Source organism: Trichechus manatus, unplaced genomic scaffold, assembly GCF_000243295.1.
Source record: "Trichechus manatus latirostris isolate Lorelei unplaced genomic scaffold, TriManLat1.0 scaffold00251, whole genome shotgun sequence".
NCBI lineage: Eukaryota > Metazoa > Chordata > Mammalia > Sirenia > Trichechidae > Trichechus > Trichechus manatus.
The window spans coordinates 1,690,598-1,705,154 of record NW_004444187.1 but is presented as its reverse complement, the minus strand read 5'-3'; the positions used below and the strand labels follow the sequence as shown (position 1 = coordinate 1,705,154).

At 39.7% G+C, this 14,557-nt stretch overlaps 1 protein-coding gene across 1 annotated transcript in view; it reads left to right on the top strand.

Annotated features, from left to right (window-relative positions):
* MET (MET proto-oncogene, receptor tyrosine kinase) overlaps positions 1-14,557 on the top strand; it is a 117,465-nt gene that overhangs the window by 17,512 nt on the left and 85,396 nt on the right. The window contains exon 2 of the mRNA XM_012559485.2: positions 9,955-11,171. Coding sequence (XP_012414939.1) covers positions 9,969-11,171 — 1,203 coding nt within the window. The 5' untranslated portion in view covers positions 9,955-9,968. The remainder of the gene's footprint in view (positions 1-9,954; positions 11,172-14,557) is intronic.

The following is a 14,557-nucleotide window of genomic DNA, read 5'->3' as shown; positions in this document are numbered from 1 at the left end:
GATCTTAGAGTTTATTCTCCCATCTTCAACTCCATAGAGTGTACGCTCTTTGGAGGCAGGAACCCTCAGTATCTCAACAAGCGTGTGACATGCAATGGTTCCCCTAAATATTTGGTTAATATATGTGATATGACTCCTCATGAGCAGTGAGTTTTCATAAATACAGTATTTCAGATGTCATAGGAGCCTCTTATTGGAATCATCTCAACTTTGTTTTTATGGACCTATTTTCAGAGCTAATGGAAATGATATAAATGTAGTGAAGGCTAAGAATTTTCCTTCGGATTTCATTCTGGCAAGTTTTCTTGGAGATTTTGCCATGACTGTTTTTATGGCTGTAATTTCCTAAAAATAGGGCCTCAGCCATTTTCCATCATCATAAATCCCTTTTATACACTTAAAAGCAGAATTGTTTTCCAGTTTTTATATCTTGACTCTTAGGTACATTATTTCCATTTTAAAATTATGCTATGTAAATACTGTAGTCGATTTTGGAATTATATAGCAGAAAAAACTAGTATATCACCTCAGGAATCTCAACTAAAATGTTTCAAAATGCAAAGTGGAATATTTAAAATAATAAAGTATACAATATTGAATATTCTGTTAAAATTGACCAAATGGCACCCAACAACAACATATTTAAATTAAGAAACCTATCTTTCTCCCAGTTACTTGAATATTTTATATAAAGATGCTTTTATGCACTTAACTTTTTGTCTGAACTAAAAGATTTGTAGTATCTTCTATTGGACATTTTTTGGTCAGGAGTTTTTTCAGAAGCAAGGGAAAAAAACGGCAATAAACTGCTGATGAAAAGAAAAGTTTGCTAGGTTCCATTAGGCTTACAACATGGTGCACATACTCAAACAATAGCATCAGAAACCTGTCTCTCTCCATGCCTGGTCTCTCTTGCCCTTGGGTCAGTTTCTCGCTCGGGCAGGCTTTCTCCACATAGCAGCAGAGATGGCCATCAGACTGTCCAGGTTAATATCATCTTCAGGGCTTGTGATCTGTGGAGAAGACAGGTACTCTCCTAGCACCCGTATTAAATCCCAGAAAGGACTCCGCCTGCTTGCTGGAGATACATAAGTGGTGGTCACCCCTGGCCAAGCACTGCATCCAGCGGGTGGAGTTCATTGAAAGGCTAACCTGGTTTGCATGCTCACCTGTGCTGAGGGAGGAAGGCCATGTCACTGACTGACAGCCCCATTAGTTTGGGGAGGGAAAGCTTTCGAAAGAGTTACCAATAGAGGGGACAGTGGAAGCTGGGCAGGGAAAGCAGGTGTTTACTAAAATACTGTGCCTTTTGAATAGAAATCTTCTCTAGGAAAAGCAAATAATTCAGACAAGCATCCTACATTTATACACACACACCACATACCTATTAGAAATACACTCAGAAGAACTTTGTGTTTAGTACATTTTAGATAATATTCTATCCTCTTTAAACCTCCATTTTGTCATCTCAAAACACGGTGATATCTTACCTTATAAGAGATAGATTAGAAGAGGTGATAGAACTAATTAAAAACAAAAACAGTTGCCATGGATTTGATCCGACTCAGGGCATCTCCCTATGTGTCAGAGTAGGACTGTGCTCCACAGGGTTTTCAGTGGCTTATTTTTTGGAAGTGAATTGCCAGGCCTTTCTTCAAAGGCACCTCTGGATAGACTCAAACCTCCAGCCTTTCAGTTAGCAGCCAAGTGCATTAATCATTTACACCACCCAGGGTCTCTGATACAAGTGATAGTATGTTATAAACTATAAAGTGCTATCTACATAGTTATAAGGAGCCCTGGTGGCGCATTGGTTAAGAACTATGGTGAGCTTCGGCTGCTAACCAGAAGGTCAGCAGTACAAATCCACCAGCTACTCCTTGGAAACTCTATAGGGCAGTCCTACTCTGTCCTGTAGGGTCACTATGAGTTGGAAGAGACTCAACGGCAATGGGTTTGATCGGGTTTTATGTAGTTATACATTACTGTGATTTCTATGAAAATCGGTTCCAAAAGAAAGCAGTTTGCCATGTCAAAGTTTAGAAAATTTCTCTCTTAAAAATGTATTCTGTTACACATGTTGTGGTTTTTCCTAATGAATCATTACTGGACTACAACACACATAAGTTTTGTGGTATGTTTTTTTGATGATGAGGATAATAATAAGGACAGTGTACTGCTACATTTATTGGGCCAGGGGTGAAAAGACCAATGTATAGTTAGTTTAATGAGAAAACTGAAGGTAGATGGCAGACAGAATTGAATAGCTGGTATTAAGGGTAGGCTGAGCTGATAGTCTGAACTAACAGAGCAGTCCTCTTTAAAGGAAATAGTTCTGCTAAATACAAATGGTTTAATGGCTAAGGTGCCATTGAGCTGATCACTCCCAGGAAATGTTTTCCCAGTGAGATTATCTTAACTCTAAACTGGAAAGAAATTAAATGTTTTATGAGTGATTCAGTTTCACCTGATATGTGTACAACATTTTAAGAGAATGAATTAGTCAGTTTGAATCATCTTTATATGTTCCATTTAGTAAGGAACTCAAAGTTGTTAAATGGCTAGCACTATTTCAGGAAGAAAAAAAAAAGAAACAGTAAAAAGACATTCTATATTAAAAGCCTGATCCAAGCACATCACAGGGATAAATGTATCAAGAAAGAAATATATGAAAAGTGAAAGTATTTCTGGAGTCACTACCAATATAAATACTTAAATTGCTCACACAGCCAGATCTGGGAGATTATATAGATGGGGAAGTGAAAGCAATATATACAAGTCAATGGCATTGGGGTAAAATGTAATTGTAGAAAAACAATGTTGAGTTGAAAATTATTAGAGTTAAAAAATACTTTGGAGTCCATTAGTTCAGTCCAGCAGCATGCTGGTAAATGTTTAATAATCATCTTTTGGGGATGAGGAGGAAGCCCTGATTTGTAGTTTGCCAATTTCTATGGTGTAAATACTCCCACTGTGGCAGATTTTAGGTGTCAGTGGGTGGTACAGATGGTTAGGCGCTTGGATACTAACCGAAAGGTTGGAGGTCCAAATCCACCCAGAGGCACCTCGGAAAAAAGGTTTGGCAATCTACTTCTGAAAAGTCAGCCACTGAAAACCTTATGGAGCACAGGTCTATTCTTGACACATATGGGGTCGCCATGAGTCGGACACAGCAACTGGTATGGCTGATTTCAGGCTGCCAAGTTGAGGTCACTGAACTCAGTTGGAAAGAGATGCACACAATAGGCTCTCATGGGCCACTGCCAGAGGGCTCCAGCACAGGACTGTCCAACAGCATATTTTTACAGATAAGAAAACATCTGAGTCCGAAGGACTTGGGTGTCTTACTTTGAGTCATACAGCTAATTAGCTGCACTGCCATGACAAAAACTCAGGTTCTCCCCCGTGCTGTGCCTCAGGATTTGTGAATGTATTATGAAGAAAGTACCATAATTTATTTCATCAATTCCTCTGTAAGCCCACCTGACTCCCCCATCTGGATATGTTACCCCTTAGAGGTTCCCATAGACTATTTCATACTGCATTTAAACCTTTGTTTGTTTGTCTGTCTTCCCTGCTGATCTTTCACTGATGGTTGGAAAGTGTTTTATTCATCTTTCTGTCTTCACTCTGCACCCTGTCTGGCGCCTAGTAGATGTACAAGTAATAGTTATTGAGGGAATGAATAAACAATAACAGTAGAGAACATTTATTGATCTACTGTGTGCCAAGTACTGTTCTCAGTGGTTTACCTGCATTAACTCATTGCATCCTCACAATAACCCTCACAACAAATGAAGTAGGTTCTGTAATCACTCCCATATTTTAGATGAGAAAATAGAGGCTAAGGGAAGCTATTTGCCGAAGGGCACACAGTGATTGGATTCAAACCCAGCCATCTGACTCCAGAGCCTGCACTCTGGACCACTCACCTGTCGCTCATTTAGCTGAAAGTGTCATCAGGATACACCACTCAGCAACAGGTACTTTTAAGAGGTCTCCCTCCATTCCTTATGAACAACACAAAACACTTGTTGGAGAAGATCTAGTCTGACTGACACACACCTTTGTTAACGGGGAACGGACTTGATTAATTGGAACAATCAGGGAAATGGGACGTTTTAGGTAATTAAGTTTTCTCATTATCTGAAAGTTAAACAGCAACCCTTATTTTAATTAAAAATCCTTGTTGACAGTGCACCCTAGTCCCATTTTCTTGCTTTAATTAAAAGAAAATTCAGTCTTTGTTTGATTTCTCAATATGAAAAACAGCATCATAATTCTCTATGAGAGAATATAAATAAAATGTAGGAGACTAGGGTACTAACTCTAGGATATGTTTTACAAGATCTTTTCTTTCAGTAGAAAAAATATCCTCCTTCCCTACTGGTTTTCTTATCATTTGCCATTTCATCAAGTGAGATGACAAAAAAGCCCATTTGTATATTTCTACATTCTCTTAAATTGTAGTTAATTAAGGTTTAGTATAGTAAGTGACTTGTGTACTGACCTTACAATATGAACCTTATTTTTAAAACATAATTAATGTAGTACCTTATATTTTTTAAAAAGATCTATAATGGATGCTTCTTCAAAAAGCCCAGAAGAGAAAAAAAGTCATTCACTGTCCACACTTTATTAATGGACATCGACTAAGATGCAAATTGGTTGTAATGCTTTTTTTTTTCTTTTAGCTGTAATGGTTCATTTATTTCCTTCCTTTATTATTTTTCTTAGACAGACTATGTTAATAAATTGTTTATTAGACTTACGTCCCCAGTTTTGGACAGTACATTGTTATCCCATTGAGAAGCACATTTAATTTTTTTGCATATTATGCACTAGAATGTGTAGATTTGTATTTACAATTTGTTTACAATTTACATTTGTCCCAAATCCTTCTTTTTCACTACTCCTTGTCACCCCTCACCAACACCAACAATTTTTCAATACGTTTCAAAACACTGAGATATGTATGAAAATAGTGAGTATGAGGTTGTTGTTGGTAGTTGCCATCAAGTCATTCCCAACTCATGGCGACCCCATGTGTGCAGAGTAAAACTATTCTCCATAGAATTTCCAAGGCTGTGACCTTTCAGAAGCAGATCACCAGGCCTCTCTTCCAGGCACCTCTGGGTGGGTTCGAACCACCAACCTTTCAGCTTGTCGGTGAGCGCTTAACTGTTTGTGCCATCCAGGCAGCCTACTAGTGAGTTCTGTAAACCTGTCAAAGTGCTTTCAAAGATGAGATCTGTTTTATACTTACAGCAGTCATATGAGGTTACTGGACCCTGAGACTCAAAGGCGGAGCAATTGCCTGAAGTCACACAGCCCGAGGGCAAGGCCCAGACTTGGAGTTCAGTTTTCTGACTTCTGCTGGAGTGCACGCTCCCTGTAGCTCAGGAAGCACTTAAGAGCATGGGTGGGTTCTCGTCAGCCACACATGGGATTGAATCCTGATTCTAGCTGTGTGACTTCTAATGAGTTTTCTCATCTAGAAGAGGAAGATAATGATACTCCCTGCTTCATAGGCTATTTATGAAAAGCAGATCAAAGTATTTAGCAGAATGCCTGGCACACTGTAAGGACTCAGTACATGCTGGTGGTGGTGGTGTTTTGTTATTACGGTTTGTACCTCTTCCAGCTCTTTACCTGACTGAAGCTTGCTTTGCCTCCTGTCCAGCTGCGCTTTTGTAGCCTTTCTGTATCTCCAATCTGACACCTCCATTTGGACCCTGAAAAATCATTGTGCCTTTGTCCTTCTGCCCTGGCTTCTTCCACCTCTAATGAATATGAAGAGGAAGTCACAAAACATTGTATCTTATAGGAGCCCTCAGAGCTTCTGAGCAACCGTTTTATGCATTTCTTGCTGACCTCAGTTTGCATGCCCTACTGTAACTATTCTAAACCTCTTCTTCCAACCTGAAGTCCCTCCCGGTCCCTCATCTGTATCCATCACTTTCAGTTAGGTGGGTTATGTACTCCAGTTTACTTTAAAAGTATTGAGGTCATATGCCCCGAACTCCTTCAATGTCCCTGTCTCTTCATCTGACTTCCTATCCTTTCTTACTATCTCAGAAAAAGCAACCTCTTTTATGTTCCAGGGCCCTTGGAAATGCTTCTTGTTCCCTTGGAATATGCTGTAATAATTTTTACCTGTTTCATTTGCCTGTTTGGTTTACCCCCTTCTCCAGGCTCAATTACCGGCTCTCCTGACCATGCCATGTGCTCTCTCCTGCTTCTATCTTTGCACAAATTGCTCTGCCTGCTAGGAATTTTCATTCCACATCTTCCTTCAAGACTCTGCTCTAGCATCATTTCCAATCTGGTGGGTCACCCTTCCTATGTGTTCCCAAAGCTGTGAACCCATTTGCCTCCACAAAGTGGCTGTGACCATTCCAAGGAAAGGCACCATGTCTTAATATTTCCAGCACCTACCACAGTGCCTGGCCCTTAGTAGTCACCAAGTAAATGTTAGTGGAAAGAAAGAAGTCCTACCAACAAGCATGTTTTTCCTATAATTTAAGAGTAAACTCCTTTTAACTCTACTATTGCCTTCTGCTTGTCCTTCCTTTGACCAACATTCTACTTTCTCGTCACACATTACCTTGCAAGTTAATGTCTGATACCACTATTGACCACCACCTGTCTCAGTTTGTCATATGGTGGTGTAGGGACCGATTATCCAATAGGCAAGATAAGCACAATGGTTACCTTGCTTACCAGGTCATCGATAGTGAACAATTTCATATTTTTTCACCACATCAGAGATTCTACTTCTAGGTATGGCTGGCATCTGTCTCTCTCCCAACCTTCCTACAGAATGAAAGCCTCTTTTCAAATTTACAGTCCCCAAAAGGGACAGGTGACTCAGTAAGCAAGGTAAGCACTACAGATTAGTAAGTAAGCACAAGTAAGCCTGTGCTTACCTTCCTTACTGGGTCATCTGCCCCTGCTGTGGTGGCTTGTGTTGCTGTGATGCTTGGAACTATATCACTGGTACTTCAAATACTAGCAGAGTCACCCATGGTGGGCAGTTTCCAGTGGAACTTCTGGACTAAAACAGATTAGAAAGAAAGGCCTGGTGATCTACTTCCAAAAATTAGCCAGTGAAAACCCTATAGATCACAACAGCATGTTTCAATATAGTGCTATAAGATGAGCCCCTAGGTTGGAAGGCACTACATTAATAGCCATAACAGTGGACTCAAACATACCAACAATCTTGAAGATGGCGTAGGACCAGGCAACATTTTTTTCTGTTATACATAAAGTTACTATGAGTCAGAGGTGACTCAACAGCAGTTAACAACAACCACTGTTGAATCTGTTGAAACTACCATCTTGACAGTACTCTCTTCCGTGTGAACCACGTCTTCCTTTTGAGACCCTCGCCTGGCTTCTGTGATGCAATGCAGAATTGGCTCTCTTGATGCCTCGCGGACCTTATCTTTCTTGTCTCCTGTGTGAGCATTCCTCAAGATTTGGTTCACTTACCTTCACTTCCTTCACTTTGTCCCTCCATGAACATGCTCACTCTTGGTTTTAACCGTCACCTCTCTGCATGTAACGTTCAAACTAGAGTTTATCTCTAGTCCAACTGGAGTCCCAACTACTCCACCGTGATTGAGTTCTAAATTTTCATTCCTCCTACTTCCAAGATGGCAAATATCTGGCATTCATGCCTCTCCTGTCTCACTCAAGACAGACTTTATTCATGGATCATGCCACTCTCCCACTGAGGACAAACTCCAGCTCAGAATCCTTCTCATTATTTGACTCTGCCCCCTGGCACAAATGCCCTGTCTGGAACGAGTTTTCATTCTTCGCTTGTTCTAGGTACTTACTTCCAATCCATCAGAATTGATGAACAATATGACATCTACTAGTCATCCCTGTAATAGAACATTTTCACTCATTTCCCAGTGACACATCAAACTCTACATGTTTACAACCAACTTATTATCTGCCCCTATCTTCAGCCTAACTTCCTCCTGCTGACTCCCCTACTTTTGTAACTTGTTCTACTTTTAGGTCACAGACTGCTCGTCATCTTTACCCTCTCCTATGTACTCCACTCATTTAGGCATCTAATCTTATTTCTTCGTAGATGTCTCTTATTCATCCCTTCCTTTCTATTCTTGGGGCCACCATTCAGATTGTGGCCCTTATTACTTCCTCGTGGGCTGTCAGCATAGCCTGTCAACTGGTTGTCCCATCACCAGGCTCTCCCTGCTGTAGGCCACCTTGCTTCCAGATCCATCTTCCTAGAGTATAGCCTTGGGTTAATATGTGACTTTCCAGCTCAAAACTCTTCAATGACTTTCTGTTACCTCTTCATTTAACTAAAGCCCCCAAGTCTTAGTTTAGTAGAGTAAAACGATCTTTGATGTTAGAGTCAAAAAGATTTGGATTCAAATTCTGGCTGTTCTACTTACCAGCTATGTGACTTTGAACTGACTGCTTAATTTTCATTTAATCTTTTATTGTATACATACGTGTGTGTGTGTGTGTGTGTGTGTGTGTGTATACACACATATATAAAATACATACTATGTCCCAGGCTCTGTGCCAGGTGCTTGGGATACAGTGGTGAGCCAAACAGACATTGTCCTTACCTCCCAATGTAATCATCCCTATTTCTCATAATTCTAGTAACCCTAAATGCAGGTAGGTCATATCTCACCCCCTTGATGCTTGTAGCTTTTGGTTTGTGTTATATAGGGTATTATAACGAAGGGAATTATGTTTATCTACATATGTGTGTTATCCCTCAACCACAGTGTAGGTTCATTGAAGGGGAGGAGCCATGCTCCATTTCCCATAGCACAAGGACAGAGCCATGCACATAATACTTGCTCAGTAAATTCTATTGTGGTTTTATAGACCCTGGGCTAGTCTCTAGCATAGTTGTAATGCCTAGTATGTTTTTAAGATAAACCCTTTGTCCTAACAGCTATATGCTCCTTTTAAAAAAACAGGGGTAGAGGGAGGAAAGCAATAGTTACTTAGTTTCTATTTGTTCTAAGGCCTTTTCTTCCCAAACTATCACTCTACCTATGGCTATTATAAATAGAATTCATAATGTTTATAACTTATGCATTTTAAATTTGAAAAAATTGAATAACAAATCTACTCATGCTTCTTAGTAGAAATATTTTCCTTTTATTAAATAGTTTTTTGACTTGGTAATGAACAATATATTGTTTTCCCCCTAAGAAACAGTTCTAGAACTTTAGTCCTAAAGTTTATATTTTATTTTACACGTTTTCAGCTTGTTGTTTTTAGGTTCCCGTACCTTAAATTAAATATTTGTCTGTCTGAAACAATAGCTTAACTATTGCCAAATCACAACCATACCTTTCCTCCGCCACACAGAATCCTATGAACAGCATGTGATCGTATTGCTTCTAGAATTTATGATTGTTTTCTTCCAAAAGGAAGCTAAATTTAGCCTAGTAATTCTGCATGCTCCCAACAAAACAATGCCTGCTGTGATTTGTAGAATAAATGAATCTGAACCACAATTCCTTTGCTTGACTGAAAAAGTTTAAATATCAACATAGTCATTAACCACAGATACCAAACCGCATTAAACAACTGGCAAGTGGTTAAGAAAGAAATGTGTTATGTTTCTTATTTCACTGCCTCATGAGTCTCACTTAGCTGCTGTTTCGTCTTAATACAGAACATTGTTTGAAGCTCATAATGGTTCTCTAAAATTACTTGTTCATGGCTTGAGTTCTAAAATTAAACTATATGGAGTCATGTCAAACTGCACAATGCATCTTTATGTTAACCCAGCTAGAGTTTTTTGTTTTCACCCCAAGTAAAAAAAAAAAATCCAGTTAGGAAGCTTTATTCCTTGTAGCTTAACTAGTATAGTTCTGCAGTTTTTATCTCTTTGTTTCTATTGATAACTAAACTACTCTCACCTTGAATGTGTTTTGGCAGATAACCTTGTCACAATGAAGGCCCCTGCTGTGCTTGCACCTGGCATCCTTGTACTCCTTTTTACCTTGGTGCAGAAAAGCGATGGGGAATGTGAAGAGGCACTTGCCAAGTCCAAGATGAATGTGAATATGAAGTATCAGCTTCCCAACTTCACTGCAGACACGCCCATCCAGAATATCGTTTTGCATGAGCATCACATTTTCCTCGGTGCCGTTAACAACATTTATGTTCTAAATGACAAAGACCTTCAAAAGGTTGCTGAGTACAAGACCGGGCCCGTGTTGGAGCACCCAGATTGCTTGCCGTGTCAGGACTGCAGTAGCAAAGCCAATTTATCAGGTAGTATTTGGAAAGATAACATCAACATGGCCCTGCTTGTTGACACATACTATGATGACCAACTCATTAGCTGTGGCAGCATCAACAGGGGGACCTGCCAGCGGCATGTCCTGCCACCCAATAATCCTGCTGACATACATTCAGAGGTTCATTGCATGTACTCCCCACAGGCAGATGAAGAGCCTAGCCAGTGTCCTGACTGTGTGGTGAGCGCCCTGGGAACCAAAGTCCTACTCACTGAAAAGAACAGGTTCATCAACTTTTTTGTAGGTAACACCATCAGTTCTTCCTACCTTCCAGATCATTCATTGCATTCAATATCGGTGAGAAGGCTAAAGGAAACGCAAGATGGTTTTAAGTTTTTGACGGACCAGTCCTATATTGATGTTCTACCTGAGTTCCGAGATTCTTACCCCATTAAGTATGTCCATGCCTTCAAACACAACCACTTTATTTACTTTTTGACTGTCCAACGGGAAACTCTAGAATCTCAGACTTTTCACACAAGAATAATCAGGTTCTGTTCTGTAGACTCTGGATTGCATTCCTACATGGAAATGCCTCTGGAGTGTATTCTCACTGAAAAGAGAAGGAAGAGGTCGACAAGGGAGGAGGTGTTTAATATCCTTCAGGCTGCATACGTCAGTAAGCCTGGGGCCTATCTCGCTAAGCAAATAGGTGCCCTCCCTGATGATGACATTCTCTATGGGGTGTTCGCGCAAAGCAAGCTAGATTCTGTTGAACCGATGAATCGATCTGCCGTCTGTGCATTCCCTATCAAATATGTCAATGACTTCTTCAATAAGATCGTCAACAAAAACAACGTGAGATGTCTCCAACATTTTTACAGACCCAGCCATGAACACTGCTTTAATAGGGTAAGTCACACAGATTCCCCACTTAAAATTATAGAATACAGATCAGAATAAGTATCAGTCTAGAAAACATTATCAAGGGCTTTTTCATACCTGATAAAAGGTTTTCATCTAAAATGTTCATAAATTCTTTCCAAGAAAATTTAGAAATTGAATCTTCATTAAAAAGTAAAATCACAGCTTGATAAAAGTTAGTGTTATCACTAAAAGAAAAAATGAAATTTTTTTACAGTTTGGATTTTTAAGTTTGCAACACTCCAGATTTTTAAAGTTATTTCTCATATAATCATTGGTAGTTCTGGTCAGATTAACACAAATTTTAACACAACAGTAAATCCTGTAAGACACAGTTTCTGAGATCCTACTGCATTCTTTACAACATTTAGAAGAAGATGCTTGAATTAATTGTGGGTTTTGAAGGCTTTTTCTTTATGAGACCCTATTCACTCACTGATATACAATGATTGATATGTAATCTTGGCATTACTGAAGGAGACTTAACTAAAACTAATCTCTTTTGAAATGTTGGTAAATAAAATATTTTTAAATTACCTAATATGCTTCTCAGGGGCAGCGGTGATTCAGTGGTAGAATTCTCACCTTCCATGCAGGAGATCCAGGTTTGATTCCAGGCCAGTGCACCTCAGCGCAGCCACCACCCGTCCGTCACTGGAGGCTTGCGTGTTACTATGAGGCTAAACCAGCTTCGGTGGAGCTTCTAGACTAAGACAGACTGGGAAGAAAGGCCTGGCAATCTCCTTCCAGAAAATCAGCCAGTGAACACCCAGTGGATCACAATGATCCAGTCCCATTGTGCATGGGGCCACCGTGAGTCAGAGGCCGACTAAATGACAGCTAGCAACAACGACAATATGCTTCCCTAAGTAACCTAGAAATGTAGAAAGGAAATTTTTGTTCCCAAATCCTTCTTTGGATCTTGAATTTAATCATGGTTCCTTCTGAATAGCCATGTATCTACCAAGTTCTAGTTTGGTATTTTTTTACCTAGTTGGTATTTAATATTTATAAATGTAAATGTTTTTGATTGTTGATCATTTTTCTTAGATAAAATGGTATTTTCACAGGAAGTGTTAGGAGAATTCTTGGTTGCTTTGATTTAGATGCAGTAAAAGCCTTAGACTAGCTGTCTACTGCCTGTACCCAGAAAATTTATACTCCTACTCATCAGATCACTTGATACCAGAGGGAGAACACCAAATTCAGAGTTATTGTAGCCATGAGCTTCCTCAGTTTGGACCCAGATTTGAGCATATGGACCTGGCTCTACCTCCTAACTTTATGGCCACTAGTGATCATACCTGGATGAACAACTAGCATAGCTTTTCTAAAGACAATTTGACTTTGGAAAGGTGTGTCTCGCTTACTATAGCATGTCTCAATCTAAGTAATAAAGCTTATAACTGCAAACAGGAAGAACATTAAACGTATTCTTGATAGGAGAAAGTATATGTAATTTGCAAGGGAGTACTAAGGGCATATGAATTTAGAAACGTGTTTCACTTTTGCTGGGTTTAAATGTCTACGATACTTCTCTGGATGGAAGTTCTAGAAGACTATTTTGTAAAGCTAAAAAAATATTTCAGAGAAAGTAAATTCATCTTTTGGTGAATGAAACAGATAACTACTTCCTTCCCCCAAGGTCTGTGAATATACATAATATAAATACACAGATATCCCAACTAAGACTTACTTCTCCCTGCATGAGTTCAATATATGTTTGCAAACTCTATAGTGGAATTCCTCATGAGGCTGATCCTTTTCTTCGCTAGAAAATATGAAAGAATGAATGGAAAACAAGGACTTTCAGAAACCTGGAATTAGGAAATAAAAGTGTAATTTTAATAACATTACACAGAAAATACTTTTCCTACATCCAGTAAGTTGCTTCAGAAACACAAGTTTAAAAAGAGTCTTTTAGGAATTTCCCCAGGCCTCTAGAGCACATGACTTAGCTATTTATATCTTGTTTTGTTAAATATTAAAAAGACACTTTGCTTATGAGGGTATATTGATATCTTAGTGTTTTATTTTGTACATTTCAGCTACCAGATGTAAAAATACTCATCAATTCTAGAAATTCTCAAAACACACTTGAACTTTATCCTACCCTTTTGACTTTAGTGTTCCAAAGAGAACAAAGAGGCAGGATTTTCCAATAAAATTCAGGTCAGTTTTATTGTCCAGAAAAAATACCTGAAATGCACTAGCCACACCTGAAACCATTATCACTCCCATCACAAAAATTCTTCTGGGAAACAAGATGGAACTTGCCAACGTAGTCTTCTTACAGGAGAAGCCAACTTTAGCACTGGCCCTATTCTATAAAGACAAATACCTTTACACCTCGTCCGTTTATTTGCTTGTTTATCTTCTCTGGTTACTAAAGATCAAAATTCTTCTAAGACTGAGACTGTGCACATTCTCTGTTTTCATATACCCCGTCCACGGAAAGACATCATATTGTTCCAATAATCAGCATATAATTATTTCCCAGCTTCCTCTTAAAATGAAGGCACCTAGAGCCATGAGTCACACAAAAACAAAGTGATTTGCAAAATCAAACCAGTTTGGAAAGACTAAGCAATGCGACAACTCCATTTTATCTTGGCAGGTTTACTTGGCAAGACATCAGGTGACTGTTCTAGAAATTTCTTGGAACTGAGTTTTTATTTTGGCATAAAGTTTGGTGAACAGACCAAACTTTATTGTAGTTTTGTTATTGACATCTAATCAGTCAAATATGTCTTGAGGGACTCCTGTGTGCTGTGTGGACAAGGCTGAGAAAGCCACAGCGGTAACTCTCCAATTAGGCTTTCCACCCAGTCCAAGTGTGTGAGCACAGCCACAGAAGGAGTTTTCTGACCCTCCTTGAGCTCCCTATCATGTGCAGGAAACCTACTTGTGTCACAGGATTAGACAGTGAGAGTTCCTGGAAAGGGCCTTTTAAATTCTAGGGGTCCACCAGGTGTATCAGGCCTGACTTGCTCTCCCTGCCTTAATTGTAAAAGCTGCTGGCAGCTGCTGGAGAAACCAATGCAGTGATCCTTCCCAGGCTGCTTAACACCCCAGGCAGAGAGGGCTCAGCTGCATCAGCCATTGGTCCAGCAGCTGATGCTGTCCTTGTTCCTTTGTGCACACGCAGACGCTGAGGGCCAAGCATCCAGCACCAAGCCCGCATCTGCTCCCAGAGCTGTGGTGAGTGAGCCAGCCCCCATCTTAGTCCTAGCACCGGGTGACCTAGATCAGCCTCCTGCAGCCCATCTCCTTCAATGGACATGAGGAAATTTTTTTTAATTCTGAAAATAGGAAAATGGAGATTTTTAAAGATTTTGGATAACTGTATATCCATGAATTTAACACAGCCCCGC